The sequence below is a fragment of the Myripristis murdjan genome, chromosome 13, assembly GCF_902150065.1.
Source record: "Myripristis murdjan chromosome 13, fMyrMur1.1, whole genome shotgun sequence".
NCBI classification, from domain to species: Eukaryota; Metazoa; Chordata; class Actinopteri; order Holocentriformes; family Holocentridae; genus Myripristis; species Myripristis murdjan.
Window position 1 is genome coordinate 17908922 of NC_043992.1, and position 13637 is coordinate 17922558.

Here is a 13637-nt window from a genome sequence, read left to right on the forward strand (position 1 = left end):
AATAATGTTTGTTTGAGATCTCACATCAGTGTGACACAGAACAGACTGTGGAAACGGCAAAATGCCTAAGTGTGATAAGATTTAGGGCTGCGATTATTGGAGTTTATTTTATGGATTTGTCAGCGACATTAAAGACCAATTAATTTATTATTCTATTAAAAATTAAACAATTTCCTTTCCTTTTTTTTTTGTTTTGTTTTTGCTCTAAAACATCTGGTAACTCAAGGCAGCAACAATATAAAAACATGAATTATTTAAAAAAAAAAAAAAGAGGAAGAGGTACTGGAAATAGTCGAGGTATGTAATAATAAACGAATTATTGCTTAATTGTCATTAACATCATTCAATCAAACACTTAATGGGGATTAATTGGTTGAAAAATGTATAGCATCCTGGTAAGGCTCATAGTTAAGACTAAGTTTGATGGCAATTTAATTTCTTTTGGTGATGGGAGAGGTCACAGCTTGCTACACAGGACATTCAATAGCCTTTTTCACAGCAGCCATTTTGAAAAGGAATAACAGGGTAAACACAGGTTTTAACAACATTAATTAAGCTTCCATGCCACTTTCAGAGTAGCAGACATTCCTCCAGTGAGCCAGCATGAATAACTACAAGATCCTGACTCTGTTGGATTTAAATGGAACACAAACTTAATCAACATCAATGCTACCACCTGTGTTTACCCTGTTGTTTAATATCAAAATGGCTGCTGTGGAAAGAAGTCTGTTTGTACAAATTTGACTGCTGTACAGCCTTCCTTGAGTCAAGAATTAAGTGTCTCATCACTGACTCCATACTGAATGATCAGCCTGCCTCTCTACATGAACTAGAACTAAATTATCATATCGTTATCTTGATAGGAGCATTTGAGATGATAATAGCTCAAAAAGCAACAATATAGATGATATCAAATTTAGTGTTAGGGTTAGCCTAAGATAGTGATCTGTTCTGGTCAATAAAATTATTTGAGAAGAAACAGTATTTTCTACATCCAGTTGGTATTATTAATGCATATTATTATTATTATTATTATTATTATTGTTGTTGTTGTTAAGAATAATCAATTTTCACTGTCGTTCCACTTCAACTAAGAGTGAACCCATAGTCACTTAGTATATTGTATCATGATCAAGATATTTGGGATGAATATAGAGTTATGAAAGTTTTGCCGTGTCATGCAGTCCTTACATGAAGAGTAGGAAATTCAACAAATGCTCAAAGTTGTTTACAGAAAAAAAATCATGTTGAAGAAAAAACAGATTTTAGCTTGGGAATGTGACACCTAGAGTGGATGTAAAACTGACTTGGTTGCAGTTTTTAACAGAGTGTGTTTTCCAGCCCTGAAAATTTCATGTGGCTACCTCTATTAGGAATAAAGTTATGAGGCTCAAAAGTGCTAGAAAAAAAATAATGTGAATTAAAAAAGCACACAATTTTAACCTACCTATTTTGAGGAGCTGTAAATCAGAAAATATTCATTGTATGAATGTAAAATTTTGCATGGCTTCACTGAATATGCAAAAGATATTGTAGAGAAAAAATCAGCTGATTCTGAAAACAGGCAGTATTTTTTTTCTGAATTCGCTGATCTGACCCAGTAGACTTTCCAAATAGAATTAAATTTTAGCGCTTTCCTTGTCAGCTACAAAAATAGCATAAGCACCGGATTTTGCACAAGAATAAAAATATGCTTAGTCGGATTACTAAATTAAAGATGGAGCACAGCTGTGATCTAAAGTAAATAGTAAATGTAAGTGTTTGGTGTTATCCCTAAATGGACGTTTTATTTCGGAAAATGCGCAGCGGAAGTGGTGTCATTTCGTGTTGCGTGCGCCTTGACAGCGGCGAAGCCAGCCGAGCAGGACTTTGTGGGATGGGAGCAGAGGAGAGTGTCCCAGTGTGTGCTCCTGCTGACAGCTCGCTGGTGTAAAGCAGACACTCGGAGGCTCCTGGAAACCTGATGTAGACGAACACGGACGGCGCACTCACTTACCGGGACGGTGAAGTGCAGCGGGGAGGGGGCGAGAAAATGGGAGCGGTGAAGTGAAACCCTCTGAAAAAAGCGGACCGTCCGGCTGTAGGGTCTCACTTGCTGGTCGAGGTAAGTCGCAACACACGGGGGGAAATCCATAAAACACAACTGGGACTCACCTTTACTTGACTAATTTTCCTGTTTTAAGAGCGTGAGGGATCGTCTCCAACCGCAAAGTTTGGGACAGCGCAGCGCCGAGAGCCGAGCAGGCGTCTCGTCAGATCAGATTTCACGTTTTTGCTTCGTGGTTTTTCAGAGGTCTTGTCCCAAAAGTGCACAACCGCGGTCTTTTGTGTCTTTATCACAAGTTTAGTGGAGAAAACACAACTCCCGCAGTTTGTTTTAATGCGCAGAAAACTCTTGCGGATGATGCGCTGAGAAGTGACATGTTGAACTGTGATTGACAGCAGAGAGAGGGAGGAGGGGGTGGGGGGGACGACGACACATGTACGACACAGCAGAGTGAGCGGGTCCAGATGTTGATTTGGTTTATATTATAATATATTTCCCACCCAATAAGGTTGCCATGGAAATGCCTGCTCTCCATGGATTGCCACGGCTGCAAGAAATTTGATCTGCAGAGGTACCCGATGTGTATTTGCCCGCCTCTTAACTTTTCTCGGGGCATGGCAGGGGTCCCTCTGCCTCACTTTGTAGTCCTGCAAAAAAAAAACAAAAAAAAAAAAAAACAGAGCAGGCAACCCCCCCCCTTTGTCACTGCTGCTCCAGGATCAGGTAAAAGGTGTGGAAGAGCCCACAGGAGGCAACGCCTGGGCAAGCTGGTGCACAGAGATAGACACCAGTGGTGCAAAAAGTTTTCAAAACCTTAAGAAGAAGAAGTAGGAATACTTAACTGGAAAACACCCCAGCGTAAAAGCCCTGCATTCAAAATGTCATGTAAAGGTGTCAAAGGTACTCAGCCTTCCTTTAGAGGCATTAAAAATTACAGTTTTCTTCCTGAGATGTGGTGGAGTAAAAGTATAAAGTCTTGCAAAGTGGAAGTACTCAGGTAAAGTACGTCTTTAAAGTACTTTCATGTAGTTTCAAAGGTGGTGGTGGTGGTGGTGGTGGTGGTGGTGGTGGTGGTGGTGGTGGTGTGTGTGTGTGTGTGTGTGTGTGTGTGTGTGTGTTCTCACGTGGTAGGCTAAAGCCTGATAAATAGCCAACCAGTTCTCAAAAGAATATCACAACATTAGATTCAATCAGTCATTCAATCAATCAATCATTCAGTCAGGCTTTATTTAGAAAGCACATTTCATACAAATGGATGCCTCACAGTAAAAGCAATGCAACAGGAACTGAGGAAACATTATCATAAACATCATCAGTTTGCAAGGAGGAAACACCAGAGGCGGGATTAAGACCAATAAGCAAGAGATAAAATAAAAGTAGTAGTACCAGAAGTAAGATGTGAAAAAGGCGTTTAAGTCTTCCATTAATTGTAGGGGTCTTGGCGTGACCCTCAGTGGTTTTATGCTTCCTCTTTTTTTTTAACACTGGTAAACAAAATGGTGTGCCTTCCCATTTGAAACTTGTTAATCTGCCTTCGACAACAGTACTTGAGTAAATGTACTTTGTTTCTTTCCACTTCTGGTAAACTCAAAGAAAAAAAAGGATTTCCTCAAGCTGCTTTGGTTTGGGTAGTGGTTTTATAATGCAGCCGTAATGACTCAGAAAACCCTCCGATTTGCTGAATGTTATTTTTGTTGCCAAGCAAAGGCCCTTTCTTCTTCTTCTGACAAATTTGTATTAATGTAATTTTGAGCGTTTTTCTGTGCCACAGGGAAACACTGCAGCAAACAAGCCGACACATAATCAAATTTAAGCACATGCGGCCTTCACCAGGTCTTTGTCAGGATACTGAAGCTGAACATTTCTGACGTGTAAAAGTGAAGCAGCCGTAACGTGATTATCAGTAGAATTCATGGCCACTGAGTTGACCACAATTCTTTCATCGATCTTTCTCCTTGGCTTCATGAAACTATAATTTCAAGAATTTGACGAAATCAATCTTGTCTATTAATTTGCTTACTGCAACTATGAGTTAATCATTGGCACCTAATTGTTTTAAACACTTAAGTACCATAAATTTAATTTAAACTCCCCGTCTCCCCCTCAGTGTCACGCATTAATTTGGCTTAAAAGGATTAGTGTGGCCTCCATCTTTTAATTAAATTGTTTTCAGCCTTCAACTTAGAGATTAAAGTGGGACGCTGTAGTTACAGTGACATTGCACTGGTGGGTAATAAGTGGACCTAATTATGAAGGTTACATGAGAGTCAACATATACTGAATACATGTGTGGCTGTGTAGTGCCTGCCTTCTACAATATGCTTGAAAACATGCTTTGAATTTCTTCATGTCACTGTCAACAATATTTCCATGCAGATAAATTAAGAAAAGCTTCAAGTTGACCAAGTTGACACGAAGGGCTCTAGTTTCGCAGACCAGGCGAGGCGGGGGCGTAGCGCAGATGCGCTTCGCCAACTGGGTGTGGCCAGGCGGATTTTCCAAGTTTGGCACGCCGTTCTCGGTGGCGCAAGTACTCCGCCATCCCTCCTACCGGCGGAGGGGAGGAGAGAAGGCATGGAGTGGGTTTGACACAGCCGATTCACATGTAACCAATCAAATGAGCCCCTGTCCTTGCCTTTAAAATGCGCTGCGTGAAGGCGTAATGAAAGTTTACACAGCTGACATGGAGGTCTACTGCCGCAGGCGGAGCGGAGCTCAGGAGACAGGCGCGGAGCGGAGACCGGCGAGCAGTGCGGACATGTCACCAAAACCTCACAGGCAGGCTTCCGGGATGTTAGACACATGAACGATGCAATAAATACAGAAAAAAACACTATTCAATGCTACGATCACAATCAGCACATACATATATCTCCATATCAACTGTCCCGTCACAGCTGATGTCAGATCAAAGGAGATTGGCACCGTTTGTGCTGATCGTGAGGTTTTGGTGATGTGCGCCAGCCAGCCAAACTTCCACTGCGCCAGCTCCGCTCCGCCTTGCGCTGAAAGTAGACGTGGTTTCAGACGGCGAGCTTTTGGCGCACCTCGGCGAAGCCTTTTAGCACGAAACTGTCACTGCGCCAAGCCGAATCTGTCGGCACCTCCCCCCGCTGCGCCGCCACTCCCATCTCGGCGAACCTCCGCCTGCGAAACTTGGACACTGTCCGCCTCTCCCGCTTCGCCGGTCGAAACTAGCTCTGCGCGGGGTTCGCCTCACTGCGCCACCCCGCGCTGCGCCGGGAAACTAGAGCCCGAAATAACTGAAGGAGTTGGGCCAAGCAGTGGTTACTGAATTAAACGACACCATTAAAACCAGAAGTTACTGGTGGATACATTAGATGTTGGTCTTTTTCTTCCCCGACTGATGTGTGGGTACTGCGTTCCCAGGACAGAGGTGTCAGAAGACTGCTGAAAGTGAGAAGGCACTGGGGCGTGATTTCACAGGCCATTGCCAATTGTCCGCTGAGGAGGTCCACTACTCTAAGTGCCACTGCCGTCGGGTAATTACGGTAGTTAGAATGTGTCTGATTTGAAGCCGGTGCTTACAACAGCTCGTTGTTAACTTGGATTTATTGGTGAAAGGTTGAGGGGAACACCTGGCGTAGAAAGTTCACGATTCTCAGTAAAGCAACAGATGGAGCGAAAGGTGCAGGGAGGGAAGGAATGATGCCTGGATGTGGCTGCAGAGCCGAACAGAGGACGTGGGGTGTTGACCGGGTACATACATAAACCTAATGACCACTTGGTTTTACCGTTGGTTTCCCACGTTTAGGGCACAGGACGGCCTCTCAGTGGTTTCCTAACAAGGCAGATTGCTCTGAGGCTTGTGGTTTGTATGAGGCGAGACAGCCCTGTAACTGCAGAGTGGGAGGATAATGCCCAGGGACCTTCCCTAGTGTTGAGGTAATTATTGTAATAACAGCTAATGAGGTAATACTCAAATGGAAAATGAGAGTTTAACTTTTGCTGTGAAAAACTGAACTGAAACTGAGCTGAAATGAACTATTACTTAAAGTTCAACTCAGGTCAGATAGCAATCTCCAAAATATAAAGGATTCAAATGGTAAGTGCTATAAATTACTCAGTCAGTCATGCAAGTTTCCCTATACTGCCCTTTAAAAGGTACCATGAATGTAAAAGTGTTGTAGTATGAGTATGCCTCACATTTTTCAAATGGTGGATATTTAATTTTGAAACAAAACATCACGTTCTTTGCAACCATTGAAACCAAAGCTGCTCCTACCTACCTGGACTCCCTCTCCCATGTTTACGCTCCCTCCCGCCCACCTCGCTCCACCATGGAGCGGCGCCTGGTGCCACCAGCACAACCAGGCCCTAAATCACCAGCTAGACTCTTCTCCTCTGTGGTGGAACAAGCTAGCAAACTCCATTCAATTTGCAGAGTCCCTCTTAATCTTTAAGAGAAGGTTAAAAACCCAGCTCTTTAGGGAACACCTTCTCACCTAATGGATTGTGCAATACAAAATAAAGGACAGAGGTACTGCCTTGCAGCACTTCTGTCCTTTGGACCAGAACCAGAGATTTATGGCACTTGAAGTCATTGTTCTGTCCTGGATAGATCTTTGCTTGCGGTGTCAAAAAATCTCATATGCATGTCACTTTGGATAAAGCATCTGCCAAATGTGAATTGTAATTGTAATTTTATCTCTGTCTTTGTTGTGGGTGTTGCATTCCAGGGCAGGATTAGTTAGCATTTACGCAATAGCGAGCAATCTCTTGTTAAATTTTGTTCTGTAGGTGAAAGATTTGTTTACTCAGCTTCATTTGTGACAGCCACAGGCCTGTTCTTGTTTGCCCATAAACTGGAGTTTTGGGGAAACTTTGCCTTTTACTCAGAACACGCAAACACACAAAACCTGAATGCACCAACCCACACATGCACGCACTTAAGGCTTTAGGGTGAATTAGCCAAGTTACCTTGAGTTTCTACGTTTTTGCTCAATAGAAAAGATCGAGCTATAGCAAAGCTAAGGAGTGCAAGGGTCAAAGCACAAGAAACACTGCGTAGAAATGAACAGTGCATGTCAGTAGAGTGTTGAGCCTCCTTAATCAGCCCTGCATGTTGACCCACAGGTGCTATGCCACTATGCAATCTCATCCTGTTACATAACCAGCTGACATAACTAAACCCAACCACAAGGAGATACACCTGATGACAATTTAAAGGCCTTATTGGAGTCATCATCAGACTCATGTCACCGTTTGGAAAGAAGAGGGCACAGCTATTTTTTCTCCCCCATGCAGCCACAATTCTTGACATTTTTTTGTTGAACTTTCCCCTGCTCTCATTCCTTCAAGGATTTTCTGTCTTTTTTTTTTTTTTTTTTACCCAAACCCCTCAGTGTTTCCCTGTTTATTGAACTGCCATTCATGAGGAATGGCCTTTAACATGATGAGAAAAACATAGGAGAAAAACATAGGAGGAGATCACCACACTGCTTTGGTAGGCTGTGTTACCTGTTACCCTGCCTTTTGGCTGTTTCCATATGATTGCGTTTTTGATAGATTGATAGTAGATTACAGATTGACACATGCCTGCCTTCAGGAGCTTAGACATCCTGTTTCACCAAAGCCTTAAATTATGAGCAACATCTGAAAAAAAAAAATCAGACTAAAATCAGATCAGTAGTGAATTTCAAAGACACACAAAGAAGATGATAAACACTTTAGTTTCATCTTGCCGTGACATCTTGCTCTGCAATGCCCTTGTTGACATGCCTCAACAAAAAACAGATTGTTTCACAATATTTTGAGATTACTTGTAAGGCTCTGGCGCCAACCTATTTGAACTTGTAAGCCTGTATGAACTGTGTCACTGTTCCTGCAGCCACGGTTAAGGACCAAAAGTGACCGGGTTTTTACTGTCAGCACATTTTAAATCTCCTCTTAACACTACTCCATTTTTTTCTTTTATTTACTCTCATCACTTTCATCTCTGTTGCATAGTCTGTTTTTATTCTATATTTGTATGCTTATTTTACCTTTGATTTGTTAATCAGTGGTAAAAAAAAAAAAAAAAAAAAAGTTTGTGTTTTATTGATTTGTATTTTTTCTCACTTGACGGTGAAGCATTCTCTGGCCTAATGTGACATATAAATGCAGATTAGTCTTATATAATTGTTTTGAGGCTGACGTTTACTTGCCTGCATAATGTTTGAAAGCTTATCTTTAATATGTAACTTTCTGCTGTGTCATGTCAGCGTAGCTTGACTCTGTCTTCTTGGTTATAATTTGTTACGCAACTGCGACCTCTGTCCAATTTCATGTGTATTTAAGTGTTTCTTTGCGTGCATGCGTGCATGCGTGCGCGTGCGCACGCGCGTTTGTGTGTGTGTGTGTGTGTGTGTGTGTGTGTGTGTGTGTGTGTGTGTGGGTGTCAGTGTTTGTGTAATTTGTGGACATTAGGAGTACTGCTTGTGTGTGCTGTAAGGTTGCACAAATGCCTTGAGAGGAAATTATTTATCTGATTCTGAGGAACGGGTGAGCCCTGTTCAGGCAGATGGATCTGGCAACAACTGTACTGTAAATAGAGGTAGGTTTAGTTGGCTTAAGTTATATTAGTTATTTACTTCTTTATGAAGTGCATTTTACTTTTCTTTTAAACTGTATAGTAGCCACATTAATGCATTGTGCGATTGCTTGAATGCAGTTATTTGTTTATATGTGTGTTTTTTTAATGTATTTTTTTTCTGATTTCCTTCACTACTATTATTTAACATGCAGTGCTTCTATGGTAGCAAGACCATAGGATAGTATATGAATTTTTCGCAATGGGAAATTGTAAATATACTGTATATCTCTATCTATCTATTTACACACACACACAGACATACATTTTTATACATACAAATTCATCTGAATGCACTAAGGGCTTCAAAGGTTCAATGCTTTGTTTCATTGTGCTGAATTTCTTGAGACATTAGAGACAATTTTTATGGGCCTTGAGGTACAATGCACTTCTGTTTCATTTTTACAACCATGCATACTCATTGTAGTGTGTAAACTAAGAAAGTGCAAATGAATTCTTTGATCAAGGAAATTAGGTCACACCCGCTGGGAAGCTAAGAAGGAGGGAAATTAGGGCTGCTCAAGTCGCACACAAAAATAAAAAAAAAAAAAAAAAAGAAAGAAAGAAAGAAAAAAAGCTTGAAGTCTTTCCAGAAAACTTGAACAAAGACCTTCAAGGTGCCATTTAAAAGGGGAAAGTTTTCCAAGTTTCCATACTCATGAAAAAGCTGTGATGTTAAGTAGTTTGGATGAAGGATAGAGATAATCAGTAGACCGAGGTAGGGCAGTTTACACAGACAATGTTTGTGGTTTGGAAATTGATTTTAGCATGATTGACTGTGCACCAGGCACTAGTTTAAGGCTTAAAAAAGAATTTGGGATTTTTACAACAGTTTTTTTTTTCAATTTGCTTGTTTGCATATCGGGCCTCCCTCTGACAGACACATACAAAGGTACAAAGGTAGTGAAAGCATTGGGTTGCTCAAGGACACATCAACAGGGATGAACATATTGGCTTTCAGAGGGATCAGAGCTGTGCTGATCCAGGCTGTGTGACACCTCTGTGTGCGACCTCTTGCACAGTCCCATCGTCTTTACAAGGGACATTATCATTGTGTTATTATGTTTCTGAATTTCAGTAACCACTGGGAATTAATTTTATGACAGTAATAATAAATTTATTGGTCTGTGGTAAATCACTGTGCACCATAAGAAATAATACAGGATTATGTAACACAAAACAGTCCCTGAAGTTTATTGGCCATGGGCCCATATGAAGGCTTAAAGGTTTGGAAAAACATTTGGAAAGTATACAGTCTTAACTGTATTTGTGTATCTGTGTTTATGCATCTGCTTCCTCTTCAGGGAACACTGAGAGTTGAATTTTGATTTTTGCACAGTTTTTTTGTACCTTGCTCCTTTGCTCCTGTTGAATTATTAATTTGTTGTTGTATGTTGTTCATCTGCAGCTCTTTTATTTGTCTTGGTGCTGCTTCCTCTGTGAGGCCGTCTTTGTTGTTAATTGTTAACATCAGTGGGAGTAGCACGATTAAAGAGAGATCAAACAAATACATAAATAAATAAAAAAAAACTTGTCATGTTCCCAGAGCACAATGGCACTCTTCCTGTGGCTTGGCCTGTCGATACTGGCCGCCGTCCAGTCCAGCGCTGTGAAGAACTGCCACCCCGGCTGCCGCTGCGAGGTCGAGAGCTACGGCCTGTTCGACAGCTTCAGCTTGACCAGGGTGGACTGCAGGGGGCTCGGCCCTAGCGCCACCATGCCCATCCACATTCCACTGGACACCGCCCACCTAGACCTGTCCTCCAACACCATGGGCCCGCTCAGTGACGCCATGCTCGCTGGTCCAGGCTACACCACCCTGGTTAGCCTGGACCTAAGTAGCAACCGCATTACCAAGGTCAGTAACTGGAGGAACTCACAAACAGCCATTAACTTAGTTGAGTATTTAAATTTACATCCCAGACAAATCTTCTTTTTTTGCCCCAAGAAAAATCAAAAGAGAGCTTATTATCTTGGTAATTATCATTAGAGATATCAAACTGCCTTGAAGGTACAATCACCACTAGATTGGGATGCTCAGTTTGCTGTGATGACCTCTTCTCCTGTCTTTGTTTCTTCTTATTCGTTCTCTATCTTTACTTCTCACCTCATCTTTCTGCCCCCTCTTAATCTTTTCTTCATAATATATCTTTTTTTTTATTATTTTTTTTTTTTTTACTGCTCATCCAATCTCACCTTTGGCTCCTAACTTCCAGGTAAGCCCCAACGCACTGTCCAAGCTCCGTTACCTGGAGACTCTGGATCTGAGCCACAACTCTCTGGACAGACTCTCCTCCAGCTGCTTCTCCGGCCTCCCTCTGGCTGAAGTTGACCTCAGCTACAACAGGTTCCAGGAGTTCGACATGGACATATTTGCTACTAAAGCAAACGGTGGACCCGTCAGCGTGGATCTGTCTCATAACAAGCTCGTGTCTGTCTCCAGGAGTTTGCGTGGAGGAGTATTACACATCCAAAGTTTAAGTCTGACAGCAAACCAGCTGACGAGTGTCCCACGGCTGGCCGGAGTCCCGCTGAGGTACCTAAATCTGGATGACAACCCCATCACCTGCATCGAAGAGGGGGCTTTTGCTCAGCTGAAAGATCTGGTTCACCTATCTCTCAGTGGCCTCCGTGAACTTGAGGAAATCAAGCCTCACAGCTTCGATGGCCTTCAGAGCCTTCAGGTTCTGGATCTGTCCAACAACCCCAGGCTCAAGACACTGAGCCCAGCAGTGTTCAGTGGACTAGGCTCCCTGCTGGAGCTCAATTTGTCCAGTTCTGGGGTGATGTCCCTGCCAAGTAACATGCTGAGCCACCTGCCTAGTATTAAGAGTATTACACTGGGACAAAACATCCACTGCTGGAGGACCCAGAAACAGGGACAGTTCCACTGGCAGCTGGGGCAGGTCCAGCACAATGAGGTGTTAAACTGTAATGTCGAGGGGATCATCTTCTGAGACGGCATCTTTGGAAATGGACCAGGCTTTACACTCCTGGTGCCAGAACTGTGCCTTTTGTGCACTTTAATATGCGAAAGACTCTTTTGCCTACTTCTGTCTCTCAGTTATGTCTTATGTCTCAGATATGTCTTAATATTTTAATGAAGGCTTCATGACCACTTGACAAGAGTGTCAGAGATGCTGGACTTCTCAGAAACACGGCTAAACAGAGTATTTAAAAAAGCAATCAAAGATTTTTAGCTTGGCTTGGCACACTTTACAGTTTCTTCTATAACAATTTCTTGTGCATCTTTGCAAGTCTAGTTTCTGACCACATTCATGAATCCAAAATGTTATGTAATTTGTTTCAACTGGGACCATATAAAGTGATACAGCTGTTTGCAATTTGCACTTATTCCAGTTATATGGGGGATTTTTTAATCAACTCGCACATGGCCAATGTCACGTAGTGTTGTACAACATGGATTGCCTAAGATAACCACACTGATGAATGTCTTTGCTAAGTTTTTACCACTAAGGATTTCCTCTTCACTTTGAATGTGGTGCTGGGTTGAATTGACCTACATGAAGCATAAACACGCGAGCACTCAATCTTTTTTCCATCATTTACTGACAACTTACTGAAATATGTACAAAAGAACCTATTCATTTAGTATAGTCTGGTTGTCAAACTTAGAAACAGGCTTCTCATACTGTAATTAAATCTAGTTGAGGATGATTTTTTTTAATATGTAATTTCCACATTAAGATGATTTTATTATTTGGCTTTACCAATAGCAACCCAAAGCTGAAACCCTATCTGCTATGTTTGGAAAGTGTGTCTGTGGACAGCGAGTCTTTGACTTTGAATTCACTGCTGCATGCACATTACTCAATTAGACTAAACAAGCCTGGAATGTTAGCCAGGATTTTTTTTCTCGAGTGTTATCAGGCAAATCTCAAACTGAGCAAGACTAGTTATTGCGAAATCAAGTGTCACAAATTTTTAGTAATATGAAGTTACATTTGCCAATATCTTTTGATCTGTTGGTGTTGAAACGGCCCGCTTCACTGTGATTTATATGTAAACCTGCCTTGGCATTCCTGTGGCATTCCTGTGGACCTTAGAAGACGATCAGCCTCAAGACTGCAGATGGGGGGTTTTGAATGTCAAAATTCTGTTGAGAAGGGTTGGGGCCAATTCACTTTCAACTCAAATGATTTCATGATTTAAAGTCAGATATGTTAGAAGTAGGCTATTTCATTCATGGTTTTTTATTCATGGTTGCATATGTGACCCATTTAAAGAAAAGAAGTTTCAGTTTTGAGATGTCAAAGGAAATTGGTTGAATCACAAGTCAAATGACCCCAACCCTGGTATAGAAGTTTATATTTATGTAACTATACATAGCTTTATATATATATAAATCATATGTAATAAATTTGCCGTTGTCACACTAGTGGCGTGGATGCTTGGCTATGTGAGTCATGCTGAATGACGTAAAAGTTAAAATAATTGCTAGGTGGCAACAACACGACTCTCCAACAATAACTAGGTGTGTCAGTGAGGGATAATATGCAAAGTTGCAACTAGAAATCACACACAAGGGTTGATTTAATCTTTTTCCCCCACTGTATTTCACTATTATAGAAACTGTGCGGTCTGTGATCCATTGCTTTGCACAATACTGACTCAGAGCAGGGTGTGTCTCTCTTTGCAGTACAAGGGAGAAGCTCAGATCTTAGCGGTTCAGCCTCACAGCTGTTTATTTACTTTACTAGTGGAGTAACAGGTTGTGTATAAGCTTCCTGCTTTATTTACTTGAAAGTACCTCAAGATACACACACTTGTGGTCTTGAGAGGTCCTTTAGCACACAAGCAGTCAGACATACCAGGACTTGGCAAGATTACTGTCCTCCGCTGGCCTGCCTGTCCAACTAAAAGAGGGTGACAGAGAAGGAGATGAGTGGAAAAGGGAGAGAGAGAGAGAGAGAGAGAGAGAGAGAGAGAGTCCCAGCAATGGCGGCATGCAGATCTGTGTGCATGGCAGTGAGTGTT

The 13637-nt window shown here is 41.8% G+C and overlaps 1 protein-coding gene across 2 annotated transcripts in view; it reads left to right on the forward strand.

The window, feature by feature from the left end:
* Nucleotides 1-1828: 1828 nt before the first annotated feature.
* The window catches only part of tsku (tsukushi small leucine rich proteoglycan homolog (Xenopus laevis)), a 14505-nt gene continuing 2696 nt past the window's right edge, over nt 1829-13637 (forward strand). Inside the window, exons 1-3 of one of the 2 annotated variants that reach the window (XR_003929217.1) lie at nt 1829-2104; nt 10186-10497; nt 10856-11935. Coding sequence is in view for 1 of the 2 variants with exons in the window: in XM_030066815.1 (XP_029922675.1) it covers nt 10192-10497; nt 10856-11596 (1047 nt within the window). In the remaining variant the exon portion in view is untranslated. Of the gene's footprint in view, nt 2105-10185; nt 10498-10855; nt 13039-13637 lie in introns of those variants that run through there. The other variant, XM_030066815.1, reaches the window with a different exon arrangement.